This window comes from Haliaeetus albicilla, chromosome 9 (genome assembly GCF_947461875.1).
Source record: "Haliaeetus albicilla chromosome 9, bHalAlb1.1, whole genome shotgun sequence".
In the NCBI taxonomy this organism is placed as follows: Eukaryota; Metazoa; Chordata; class Aves; order Accipitriformes; family Accipitridae; genus Haliaeetus; species Haliaeetus albicilla.
Genome location: NC_091491.1, coordinates 784,604 through 797,779, shown reverse-complemented (window position 1 = coordinate 797,779; position 13,176 = coordinate 784,604). Strand labels below are relative to the sequence as shown.

Here is a 13,176-nt window from a genome sequence, read left to right as displayed (position 1 = left end):
GGAGCAGACAGTCCCAGCGACCCAGGCTGGGTGAGTGTAACCTTTCCTGCTGGCTGGGCCAGCGGCAGGTGGCATTGCTTCCTGCTGGGTGTCACAAAGGTGTAATTGTCTCCACAATAATTACCAAAATATTTGTGGCCCAGGAAAGTTGGCTTTAAGTATGCATAAATCCCTAAAGGGTACAGACTGCTGTCTGCTTTATTAAGTACATGTACACATTTTCTGCTGAACTTGCTTTAGCAGGTGGATCTGGTGCTGCCGTGCAGTTTGGTTCTCTGGTTCTGGCTGCTGGCAGAGTGCGACCTGGAAACTATTTTAATTGACTCAGAGAGCATTGCTCCATCGCAGAGACCTGAAGATAAACTGGAATCTAAACCAAGCTCAAAATAAGGAAGAGCCTTTTTAAAGTGCTTCCAGCTTTGGGCACAGAGCCCTTCTGAGCCCAGGGTTTGTTTTTCCTCCCATAGGTGCAGTAGATAAAAACGGGGCATAGAAACACGGCCAGGGCTGCTTCTGAGCCACGGCAGTCCTTGCCTGTGCTGGCAGCATCTTTCCCCCATCCCAGCTGGTGTCACTGAGGGCAATCACTAGGCTGCTCGTGCTGTAAAACTGACCTTTGCTCTCCACATTTATTAAAAGAAAATCTCTCTGAGGTTTTCCTTTGGTCTTCGATTTTCATTTCTTCACCTCCTCCTCTGTTTTTTTCTCTCTTTTTTTGTCTTTTGTGAAATTCAGTCTATTCTGAGAGCTTACTAAAAATCACCCCCATGCTGTGACCCCTTCTGCCCCAAATCTCGCATCCCTCTTCTGCAAACCATTTCTGATAGCCAGCAGCATTAGGGCTGCTCATCCCGCTTTCTGCTCTCCCTCCTGGACCGGCAGCATCTGCCGTGGTCCCAGCCTCTCCTCGGCCTTATGAGCCATGAGCCCGTCGGCTGCGGCCGGAGCGCAGCGGGTGGCCGGGATCAAACGTGGGTTAGAGGAGAGGTGAGGGGAGGCTGGGGGAGAGGAGGGATGCTGCTGCTGCTGCTTCATGTCTCCAGAAGAGCCAGTTGCTAGTTTACTGGGAGTGCCCCAATATTTACAGCCATAGTTTGACTAGATAATTTATTTGTGTGTACTTGAGAGCAGGAAAAGCCAGATGAGGGATCAGGATCGTCCCGCTGAGGTTCAGGACCGAGTGGAAAAGGTGGCTGGCGCCTGCCGAGCCCCAGAGCAGCTCAGCGGCGGCCGGGACCGGGGTCCCTTTGGGCAGCGCAGGGGGATCAGGGAGGACGAGGGTTTCCTGAAATTCCCCCCCTTGCCTGCGGAAAGGGGCAGCTGAGCAGGACAGAGGTGGCTTTAACACGTCTTGTGGAGAGGTGGCGAGGGGCTCTTCCCGCTCTGGGTTTGTTGGCCCGGAGCCCCCCACGCTAAGCGTTTCCAGAGGCGCAGGAGCCGCGTGCGCCGCAGTGGCTTGGGATGCTCTGGGGGCTGCGGCACCGGCACGGCCGGGGAGGGAGGCAGCAGCCCCCCAGCCGGGCAGTGGTGGGCTGGGGGAGCAGGACGAGCTCTGGGCTGCTCTCCAGAGGAGCCACGCAGGAGCAGGGTTTTTAATCGGAGCCTGGGGCTCGCTAATCTCTTTAGTTCGTTTGGCAAGTAGGCCATTAACCCTGCACAGGCAGCCCAGCCTCGCCGGCAGCCGCGTTGCCGGCATTTCCACAGCCGGTGAAGCGCAGAGCCCAGGGCTTGCACCTTGCGAGGTAAGGGACGTGGGGAGGGCTGCTCTAGGTGTCTCGTTTGCCAGAGGATTTATTTGCTTCTTTGGATTGATCGGTCTGCGCCTGTTTCATTTCCAAAGGGAAGTTTTTTGCTGCTGGTTTGTGTGCACAGACCCCCGCCTGCCGGGGGCCTGCAAAGCAGCAGGAGGGCCGTGGGGGCCAGGACAAGCGTACCCCATCCCTCTGCCCGCCGTGGGACCAGCTCTGCCCCATGTCCTCAGCAAAACCCCTGCCTACGGCCCCGCCGGGCGCCCTGCGGCACTTGGCAGCCATCTGGGTTTTCTCCCCGCCTGATCCCCGAGATCCAGCGCCCACACTGCAGAAGCGAGCAGCACGTTGCGGAGCAGCAGAGCATGGCCGCGGCGGGTGCTCTCCTTCCCTTCCTCCTGCCGGGCTGTCCCCTGTCCCACAGGGCAGGATTGTACCAGCAGCTCCGCTCTCCCTTTGGCACCTCTAGCCCACATCACTGCTGCAGAGAGCCGGGAAACATGGACCTCAGAGACCTGAGAAAACACCCAGGGAACAAAAGGAACCCAAAGAGATTGCCCAGCCGATGGTGCCCACACTGTTGTGATTAGAAAAAGAAGCGACTAAAGAACCATTATCAAACTGTACACAGAGCGGGCTGGGAAATTGTTGGGGCTGAGCGTTACTGGGAATGGCGAACGCAGCAGTGAAGCCCGAGCTCCGAGTTGGGCTGGACGGCAGCTCCCGTGGCTGGCAGCCGCCCGCTCGCGAGCAGGGAGTGCGACAAGCGCCGCAGCATCGCTCGGCCCGTCTTCTCAGGCTTCTTTGGAAATGAAATGCAGAGCAGGAGGAGTTAGGGAGGTGGGGAGCTCCTGCCGGTCGCTGCTCCGTGCGCTGCCTGCGGCTGCAGCGGGAGCACTTGTTGTGGGATGGCCACTGGCCCCGGGAAGCCGGGGCGGCTGCGGGGCTCTGTCCCTGCCTGGCGGTGGGGCTGGATGGGGCATGTTGAAGGCAGATGCCATCGGTTATGGACAGAGACCCTTATTCCTGTTCCTGTTGAGGGCCAGAGCCAGAGCGCCCAGTACGAGGTGGGTGGTCCGGTGTCCCTGCCTTGGTTTGGCTTGGGCTGGCTTGCCTCATGTCTGCTTTAATTGAACAGGAGGTTTCCTTCTTTTCTTTTTCAGTCTGCAGAATTCTTCGAAATGCTGGAAAAAATGCAGGTGAGCAGCAGCGTGCATGCCAGTAACGCGGGACTTTCCCCACCCGGCAGAGGCTGCAAGGATGCAAATCCCACAGCACCTCGTACATTTAACGTGTTGGGAGGCCTTGTACGATCGTAACGTGGTTTGAATTGTTGCTGAAGTCGCCAGCGCTGTGTGAGCCCCGCTGAAAGGGGGCACGGCAGGCGCTTCCCAGCTCAAACCTGCAGAGAGCTGTGCAGAAATGCCCCAGTGCGTGGGGGGAAAGCAGTGGTGTCAGCAGCGTCTTCCTCCGAGGTTGTTCTGCATCTCCCCGAGCAGTTTTGCAGAAGAAGGTTTAGGTCTTGGCCTGTGTGTCGCCAGGCAGGGGCACACACTCAGAGACGCGGTCCCGTTGCTCCCTGGTAAAGTCAGGACGCCGCTGCCTGTCTTTGCAGACAACAGGCTCTGGTACAGAGCACGGCTGGGTCAAGCACTGTCTCGGTACCCCTTGGGTCAGGGCAAGGTGTTCTCTAGTCCCACGCTAAAACACATCAGGATCTGCCCGAGGAGGAGGGTCAGGGGACCAGGGTGTCCCTGGGTGCCCACGGGAGGGACGCGGGCAGGTGGCACTCAGCCCTGATGCCGGGATGCTCGGTGCTCCCCCGGCATGGGCGAGCGCTAGCAAGGTTTGCCGTCCCGGCGCTCCTGCCTGGGACAGGCACTGTGAGATGGTCGGGGCCATCGCCCTGCCACGTGTCGCGGCTGTTGTCCCTGCACCGCAGGAAGGCAGCGCAGGGATTTCCTTTAGGAGCCCATCCCGGAGGAATTAAGGTGAAGCTGGAGTGGGATATGGGGCATTTTGTGTTTGGTGCTGTGCTGGCACCTGGGAAACCTGCCTCACATTTAGACATTTTCAGTGTGGTGTTGCTGTGTCCCAGGTCTTGTCCAACCACATCCCCGTCACCCATTTTCACTGTGTTACAACGGGGTCTGTCCTGGCATGCTGGCAGCTCTGCCTTGTTCATCCCGGGCAGAACCCCCCTCCTTTCATGCCACTTATGTCAGAGTGATTTCTGTGTAGCAAAATACTCTTGTGGTTTCATCTGTGTTGTTGAAAACATCTTAATAATTTGATTTATTTGTTTTGTTCCAAACAGGCACCAAAACTTGAGGAACAGAGAACTGGAAGCCAAAAACATAAGGTTGGTTGAATTTTGTTTCTTGTGTGGATCTTTTCAAGTCATACCCCCGCCTTATCTCAGGGCTTTAATGTGTATAGTCAAAGATAGTCACTCAAAGGACTAAAAAGGATTTAAATGTTGTCTAAAAAAAAGGCACTGACTGAATTGCAAAGATGAGAGAGTGGTGCCTGTAAATCCCTAATCCAGCTTTATGTCCAAACCTGTGTATTTCAGCAGTGAGCTCTGTAAAATGGTTGGGTTCTGCCGCAGAGCTGAGAAGCTTATGCCGATAACGGAGACCCCTTTGGAAAATGATTTACCCTGCTGCAGTGCTTTCCTGCAGACCCCGAGCGTCCCCGGGCAGTGCGGTGACACTGCTCCCGAGGCTCGTGCCCATCCCATGGTGACCTCACCTGGCAGCATTGCTCTCTGTTACCGCCTGGCACTCGGTGCAGGGTGTTAGGACAGGAGGGACCAGTGCAGCGGGCGGCCAGGTGCGCTCCCTGCGTTGGATGTGCAAGGCTGTGGTCTTAAGGGACGGCTGGTGGGGAAGAGAGTCTCATACGCGCTGTTTTGATTCCTTTTTCAGGAAGACTACATCCCGTACCCCAGCATCGATGAGGTGGGTGCCCTGAACGACCCTGAACGCCTTCAGGCCAATGCCTTTCCAAAATTGCCAGTAACAGGGGAATTGGTGGAGATCCTGTTTCCGAGAGGAGCTGCGCAAAGCATGCTCCCCGTCCCCACCTTTGCCGTTGCTGCTTTTCCTCGGTAGCACGTGCCCTCTTCTAGGAGAGAGAGAAGAGGTTTCAGAGAGGGGCTGGATTTGTCCCCCACTGTGCCGGGGCTTGGGGCTGCTGCGGGAGAGGGCAGTGGGGAGGGGGGGGAAGGACACGGGGCGATGAGCCCCTGCACCCCACGTCCGCACCCCGGTCCTGCCCGACCCCTCATGGGCACATGTCTGCAGATCCTAGAGAAGGGCAGCCCATACCCGCTGATCATCCTGCCCCAGTTCGGGGGATACTGGATCGAAGACCCGGAAAACCTCGGTACGCCCACCTCGTCCGACAGCAGCATCTGCGAGGAGGAGGAGGAGAACCTCAGCCCCAGCACCTACGGCTACAAGCTGGAGTGCAAAGGAGAGGCCAGAGCCTACAGGAAGCATTTTCTGGGGAAGGTGGGTGCCCCTGCCGCAGGGGGCAATTGATCAGCTGAAAATTGCATATCCCCCCCAAGAAAAAAAGAACAAGTTCTAAAACTGTGAGCAAAATGGGCAAATTTTGCAACTTCCCTCTTTGCAAGGAGAGGAGGGGACTGGCAGGTTACCGGCCGTGGCAGTGATGGCCACGCACACAGCCTCTGCCCCGGCCCCCGCAGCTGGCAGGGCCCCCCCAGGACAGCGGGTGGGCACGCGGGCTCTGAGCCTGCCCTGTCTGCGGGGACCTGGGGCTCGGCCGGGCTCGGGGGACCCGGCGCGGCAGCCGCCTGCCTGCCCTCTTGCTCACAGTCTCGTAATCCTCTTTCTCCCTCTGCACAAAGCGGAGAGCAGAGTGCTAAAGTCCATGGGCAGAGGGATTAAAGCCCTGGTCCCCACGAGGAGGGGTGCGAGCGTGTGTGCCCCAGGGCGGGAGGGTGTCCGGATGGCAGGCGAGTCCTCTGCTCCGGCCGGGACGCGGGGCAGCGTCCTTGCCATCAGCAAGCTGCCTCCCCTAACGCGCTGTTTTCTATTTTTAGGATCACTTAAATTTTTATTGTACAGCCAGCAGCCTTGGGAATCTGATCCTTTCTATTAAGTGTGAGGAGGCAGATGGCACTGAATATTTAAGGATTATACTCAGGTATGGAAAAAAAGCTTTGTTTAACAAAATATTTTCTCTTTAGGAGTCCCTTGTTTTTTTCCACAGTAAATGTTAGAGCCGGGGTGGCAGCACGCTGGCTGTCGCACATGGAGGGGGTTGGGGTGGAATGGGGAGCAGCAGCAGCATCCTTTTACTGTATCTGCGCTGGGACTGCCTGACCCCTGATAATGAACATGAGACTTTGATCTGTTGCTAAACCCACTGAAACTGAGTGTAAACCTCTCCGTGACTCGGGATAATACCAATCACATCTATCGCCATCCCTCTGTAAGCTGACAGGACCCAGTGCGTCTGAACCATCATGTCATTTCCCTCCAGACTATGAATATTTTAAGAGCTGCAGAGATGAGAAGAAAAATTGAGCTTTTGCTTACTAACCAGGCCCAACAAATTCTGCAGAACATCGTTTCCCAACAGCCAGTGGAGTAGCCCTGCATGCATGCTAAAGGGCTGGTCAGTGGGGGGCTGCAGCCGGCGTCTCTTTGCCTTAGACACTGCCTGATGTCTGCTCATTTCTTTTTCTTTGCTAGGTCCAAAGTGAAGACGTTGCATGAAAGGATCCCCCTGGCAGGATTTAGCAAGCTCCCTAGTATCCCCCAGATTGCAAAGGTAAAATCCCGGGCTGGGCCGGGGATACCTGCAGCAAAATCTGCGCCGCTGAGCCAGGCACCTTGGGCAATGTTGGGCAGCGTTGGGCAGCGTTGGGTGGCATTGGACAGCAGTGCCTGGGCTCTCAGGTCCAAGGGCGCTTGTTGGGTGGTGGTCAGCGCTGGCCCTGCTGTTGGTTTCCTGCTGATTCTGGGCAGGTCACTGGTTGATATCTGGGGGAAGAGGTGAGGACGTGGCAGCACCTTTGACTTGTCTTCCTGCATCCTCAGTTTGGTACCAGCCAGGCCACAGGGCATCCCCATGAGAGGATGTGAAGAGGGGAGCTCCTGCAATCGGAGTCTGGGTTTCGTTCATTTATAAGACATTCACAGCCTTGCCATGGATTTTTGGCAGGACAGGGACGTCTGTCCTGCGCACCCGGAGACCCGGCACTGACTGCTCTTTCCCCTTGCCCGCAGGCCTTCTGCGACGATGCCTCCGGGCTGAAGTTTAACCCGGTTCTGTACCCCAAGGTGAGGTAACTTACCTCAAGTTGGTCATGTATTCAGCAGGGAAGGTCAGGTAGAGTTAACCCTCCCCTTTTCTCCAAGATCCAACAGCTGCTTTGGTAGAGAGCACGGATATTTGTACTGCATCTTTCTAGCTCTCTAGAGCTGCAAAGGGGATGTGAGCGGTGCAGCGGTGGTGGGCCATGCGTGCGTCTGGGCAGCAGGTTAGCTAATGGCCATCTGATGGCATGAGCCTGCCACTGTCTTGTTCTGTCAAGTGGCCACCAAGGATCGATGGCACTTTGGTATTAATCTGCCCTTGGATCATGGGGAAGGAGGGAAGGGTGACTGTCTGTGGGGTGTAAAACCAACCTGGGTCTTGGTTTGGTGCCTTAAGGTTTGCTTGAAACCCAGCGAGACGGGTTGAGTCTGTGCTCGAGAAGCCCTGCAGGAATAGATGTAGAGGTGGGTGGGTCACTGCGGGGGCTGGGGTTTTTTGTCCGGGTGGCAGTCCCCACTGGTGACGTACCTGGACTGACTCACCTGTTCTGGGATCGCTCCTCCTTGTGTGCGCTCTTGTGCTGCCATAGAGACCTGCTCCCGGGAAGGTACAAAGCACATCCATCATTTTCAAGTACCTTTTATGTTGAAGACTTTTTCTGTGGCAGGCATAGCAGTAAGTTATAAGGCAGTTTCATCACCCTTTGATGTAGCCAAGGTCAAACTGATTTTGTTCATCCATTGTCATTATTGATGTTGCTATCAAACCCTTGTCTGGAAGTTTGAGAACAGCCGATGCCCAGTCGGGGAAGACGGACGTCTCTGACTCGGTCCCTGCAGAGCGAGGCTGGGACTGGGGGGCTGGAGCGCTGTGGGAACTGCCATTATTTGCACCCAAAGGGCCCCAAACTCCCCCAGAAAACCTGCGAGAGGTCAGGGCTCCCCGTGCCCCCCCCGCCATGCCTGGGCGCTGGGGCCACAGCTCGTGCCCACCTGAAGCCCACAGGCATCCAGACAGTCTGTCGGCGATGCAGGCTGCAGGGATGCTGATAACCAAAACTGGGGCCACTGTTGAAATCTTTTGGCCTAATTATGTGGAAATTTGGCTTCTGCCCCCCTTCCACTCCCTCGGGCGCTGCTGCCGTACCCCACTGCAGCTCCGGTGGGCTCTCCCCCACTGCCCGCCACAAGGAGCCGTACCGCGGCCAGTGGGCGACGGCGAGCGTGCCGAGCGGAGCCATGAGCCTGGCCAGCAGCGCGTGCCGAGCAGGGTTTGCTCTGCCGGACATCACGTTTTGAACTACCAAATGAAATAATTCGTATTTTGTTTTACTGCAGGCATCCCAGATGATAGTGTCTTATGATGAACATGAGGTCAACAACACGTTCAAGTTTGGTGTGATCTATCAGAAGTTCAGGCAGGTGGGTAATCCCCGTGCCGTTCTTGCGGAGCGCATCCCTGCTTGCCAGAGGTCTGTGTTTCACAAGTGCAAATTCAGGCCTACAGTTAATTCTGTCACGTGTGACACGTCGTGTTACTGGGTGTCCTCACTAATAATGCATTTCTCATTGCTTGGATGTTTCCCCGACTCATTAAAAAATGATGTGACTGAAAAAATTCAGTATGGAAATCAGCCCACAAGCTGCTGTAGGGAAAAGTGGATGTGAAAATGGATTTTAGCAGGCGTGGTATTTTAATCAGATATATGTTTAGACACTGAAACAGTTACAGTTGTCTGGGAGGACTGTGGGCTATGAAGACATGTGTTTGCTGAAAATGCTATTAGCTGAGGGACTCCGGATGGGGAGTGCAGAGGCAGCTCAGTCTTATAACTCACCAGAGATTATTCTGACAGGCACTCTAATTATCTCTACATATTGCATTTTATTTTGGATTGAGTAATTCATGCAAGATGATAATTAAGGTCTCATTGTTTTGAAATATAGCACGCAAGGGACAATGAAGACTTGGGTTTTCCAGTGTAGAATCCATTTGTGTTTTGGTGTTTCCTAAACGTTATCGTAAGGTCCTTGCTGTTGGTCGGAAGTCGCTCTCAGCAGCATCGCCTTCGGGTGCCAGCTGGGGAGCGGAGGCACCCCGGGACGAGGTGCTGGTCGTGTCCCCGGGGACCCTGTGGATGGGGCAGGAGGTGGCAGGAGACGGGCAGGCAGGGAGAGGTGGCCTGAGCAGAAATCACCATCAGAGCCAGGGTGGGACGGGTTCCTTTCCCTGTTGCTGTGGCACTTTTGCTGATAGCAAGGTTTGATTTTAAGAAGATGCTCGGAGCAGGGTGACACGCAAGAAGGCGCGTTTCGAAGGGACCTTTCGCCTTAGTGGTGTCCGTGGTCGTCGTGTCCGAACCACCCGCAGCCCGACAGAGGAGCAGCACCGGGAGGTCCCCAGGGGCGCAGGGCTGTCCTCGCGTGTGGCAGCCACTGGGGATGGTGGCTTTGGTCACGCTCGGCTCAGGCAGCACAGGGGCCTCTGTGGCTCCGTCAGACCGATGCCGCGGTGGCAGAGCCGTGGCCAGACCCTCCTCCTTCCCCCGGGAGCCGGCGTCTACTGCAAACAGGCAGGGCTGGGGCTCTCAAAAGATGCGCCCTGTGTTTTGTAGACCCAAGAGGAGGAGTTGTTTGGCAATAATGAAGAGAGCACTGCCTTCAAGAACTTCCTAAGTTTTCTGGGAGACACCATAACACTCCAGGACTTCAAAGGGTAAGTTAAAAAGAATGATTTTACAAATACATTTAACAAGAGACCATGTCATATGTAAAAATATCTACCATGTGAGAACAGAAGTCATCTCACTCATGAGCGGGATGTACAGAGCAGAAGCGAATATAGCTTTGGCTTGTTTTTCAAAGCCGGGGGAGTTTTCCAAAAAAAATTTGGAGCTGCCAAGAGAGAAAAACTTCCTTTCCTGCAGTTTTGAGGTTGTGAGAAAATCTGGCTATATTCAGCCATAGACGAAAGGAACTTTGTTTGGAAACTCGCCCTATCCGGTGCTGTGGACTCAGCCACGGCGTTCCTCCAGGGCAGTCGCTGCAGCAGCCACGGTGGGGCCAGAGACCCCCTGCTGCCAGTGAGGGCTGCGGGCTGGCAGGCGCGGGCAGCCCACCGCAGCAGCACTTGGGGCTGCCGGTCCCGTGAGTGGCACCCCCGGCTGCGGTCAGCCCCGACCAGCCAGCACCGCTCCGCCGCACACCCTGAATTTCAGACGGGTGATGGTGATGCTTGGTTACAATACATGACGCACGGTTTGTTCTTTCCCGTTTGCTCGCTACTAGATAAAGATAAATGAGCTGGTTTGTTCTATCACCCTGTCCCCTGACAGCCGCCGGCGGTCTCTGCTAAGCTTTCAATTAATATTTCTTCGTTTCTCCCTGCCTTTCCCTTCGTCTCCAGTTTTCGAGGAGGTCTGGATGTCAGCCACGGCCAGACGGGAGCAGAGTCTGTGTACACGGTGTTCAGGGACAGGGAGATAATGTTTCATGTCTCTACAAAGCTGCCTTTTACCGAAGGAGACACACAACAAGTAAGAGAGATGAGCTTCCCCGCACCGGAGCGTCTGAGCCGGGGTGCGCTGGCGCTGCTCTGCCCAGCGCCGCCAGCCGCCGAGCCCCAGCGCCGCGGCATCCTCGGCGGGTGGGCGGCAGCGCGGGCAGCAGCCGGGTGGGCTCCCCGGTGCGCGGCAGCCTGCGCGCCCGGAGCTGGTGTTTGCTCCCGAGGGAGCAGAGCCGCCTGGCTTTACCAACCAGATGTTTTCCCTTTCTGCTTAGCTCCAGAGGAAGAGGCACATTGGCAACGACATTGTGGCAATTATCTTCCAAGAAGAGAACACGCCTTTTGTCCCAGACATGATCGCCTCCAACTTCTTGCACGCCTACATTGTCGTGCAGGTGGAAAACCCCGAGGCAGATAACACGACATACAAGGTGAGGGGAATCCCGACTTGCACGTGCCCAGTTTTGCTTCTGCATCTCACGCCGAGGTCTGGAGGCAGCTGCCCAGTGGCTGCCCTGCCCGTGTGCTCAGTGATACAGCCAGTATTACACCTAACTGATGTATGTATGTGTGTATTAAACATACATACACCCCCCCCCCGTATATTTATGTATGCACTATCACGTAATGTGTTTACATACATATGTGTATAAAATATGTGCATGTATAATAGCATGCTCATTCGTTAAAGACTTTGATGCTACTCAGTGTTTGAATAAGCCTCCAGACAGCTCATACCCATCTAACACGTCACTCAAGTGTAGGTAGCATAAACCCTCTTACCTCTCTGTTTTCTAGTAAGAGAACCAGAGCCACAAATGAAAACAGAATTCATAGGAAGTAAATGTAAAAAGCGTGCGTGGTTAACTCTCTCATGAAAGCGGGAGCGATGATGGATGAAGGCTGGGGAGGAGCGGTCTGTCTGGCAGGGCGAGGGCTGTGGGGTGCCCCTTGGCTCTCAGGCGCTGGTGCATCTCAGCGGGGCTGGGCTGGGGAGAGCATCGCCAGCCCCACACTGGCCACCCTCCAGGAGAGGGACATCTCTGTGCTGGGTGATGCCCTGCCCTGCTGCACCCACAGCAATAACGTTTCTCTTGGCTCCACAGGTGTCGGTCACGGCCCGGGAAGATGTCCCCTCCTTCGGGCCGCCCCTTCCGAGCCCGCCAGTATTCCAGAAGGTAAGAGCTGAGATGGGAAGCATGTTCCAAGCCATAAAAAAAAAATATGTGTATGCCTGAGATGTTTCCAAGCTCACCTGCTTAGGGAAAACATGACTTCTGGAATTTACATGGATTTATTTTGATTTCTAGTGAGGCCCATGGGGTTTATGGTAGGGCGGGAGACTGTGCACCATCACACAGCATAACCCGTGCAAGGCGGCAGCTGCGGCTCTGCTGCCGGGGCAGCACCTGTGCCAGTGTGGGGGGGACGGCCAGCGCAGGAGGGCACCCCGAGCCCATCTGGGGTTTTCCACCAATGCTCCCACATCTGGAGGGGGCTGCAGGGTGCTGTGAGCTCGGTTTTTGGGTCGGTACAGCTCCGGTACCAGAGATACGCAGAGTCTTACGACAGCGGGTGTTTTCCACCGTGGCTCTCTCCCCACCAGAGCCCCGAGTTCCGGGAGTTCCTGCTGACCAAGCTCATCAATGCTGAAAACGCCTGCTGCAAGTCCGACAAGTTTGCGAAGCTGGAGGTAACGTCGCCCACCCGCCCCTGCCCAGCGCCGCGGCAGGCGCGGGGAGGCCGTCGGCATTCCTCCTCGAAGCCGCGTTTCCCTGCGCTGAGCTGGGTCAGCGCTTGCAGGGACGAGTGACCGGAGTGTGCACGTGTCTCAGCTCGCTCGATGGCCGCGGGACCCCACGGGTCGGTGCCGCTGCCCCCCTCCCTCGGTACCCCCGGCTGAGCCCCTTCTCGCTCCCCCAGGACCGGACACGGGCCGCCTTGTTGGACAACCTTCACGACGAGCTCCACGGGCACACGCAGACCATGCTGGGGCTGGGGCCGGAGGAGGACAAGCTGGAGAACGGGGGTCACGGAGGCTTTCTGGAGTCTTTCAAGGTAAAGCCCTGTCCCTTGCCAAAAGCGGAGTTAAAACGCACCCGGGGCTGGCAAAGCACATTTTGGTGGAAGGTGCGGATGAGCAGCGTCGGGGGACGAGAGATGTCCCCTGAGAGCAGCGCGGCGGGAGGAGGTGGGAGCTCGCTGCCACCACCACCCACTCACCCAGTGAATCCCCAAGCTGGTCCCAGTGGGAGCAGGCGCAGGCTGCGTTGTTGGTCAGTGCCACCATCGGGGTGACCTCTCCAGAGCCCCTGAGCACCAACTCTCCCGCTAGCGTGCTCTGGCATTCACCGTGTCTCCGGAGGGGTCTCGGTCCAGGGCCAGCACCCCAGCGCGGGCTGCGCCTGCAGTCGGGCTTCGCTGCTGCAAGGCAAGTCCTGCTCATGTCCCCGGGGTGCTGGCTGTCCCCGCTGTGCCACCCTGGCTGCAGGACGGGGCCCGGGCTGGCGGGGGAGGACGCCCGGGGGTGGCTGCCACAGCAGATGCGCAGGAGGTGGTTGTCGTGGTGTTAAACGGGAGACACAACGAGAGGTGCTGGGTGCGGAGAGGGGAAATGGTGCTGAGT

The 13,176-nt window shown here is 56.5% G+C and overlaps 1 protein-coding gene across 12 annotated transcripts in view; it reads left to right on the top strand.

Annotated features, from left to right (window-relative positions):
* RAP1GAP2 (RAP1 GTPase activating protein 2) overlaps nt 1-13,176 on the top strand; it is an 81,565-nt gene that overhangs the window by 56,018 nt on the left and 12,371 nt on the right. For 10 of the 12 annotated variants that reach the window (XM_069790798.1, XM_069790796.1, XM_069790797.1 and 7 more), the window contains 14 exons: nt 2,912-2,947; nt 4,066-4,110; nt 4,679-4,711; nt 5,057-5,266; nt 5,824-5,927; nt 6,479-6,557; nt 7,016-7,069; nt 8,384-8,467; nt 9,661-9,761; nt 10,452-10,581; nt 10,826-10,981; nt 11,657-11,728; nt 12,157-12,243; nt 12,474-12,608. In XM_069790798.1, the coding sequence (XP_069646899.1) occupies nt 2,912-2,947; nt 4,066-4,110; nt 4,679-4,711; nt 5,057-5,266; nt 5,824-5,927; nt 6,479-6,557; nt 7,016-7,069; nt 8,384-8,467; nt 9,661-9,761; nt 10,452-10,581; nt 10,826-10,981; nt 11,657-11,728; nt 12,157-12,243; nt 12,474-12,608 (1,326 nt within the window). Of the gene's footprint in view, nt 1-1,511; nt 1,743-2,911; nt 2,948-4,065; nt 4,111-4,678; nt 4,712-5,056; nt 5,267-5,823; nt 5,928-6,478; nt 6,558-7,015; nt 7,070-8,383; nt 8,468-9,660; nt 9,762-10,451; nt 10,582-10,825; nt 10,982-11,656; nt 11,729-12,156; nt 12,244-12,473; nt 12,609-13,176 lie in introns of those variants that run through there. The other 2 variants (XM_069790807.1, XM_069790799.1) reach the window with 2 other exon arrangements.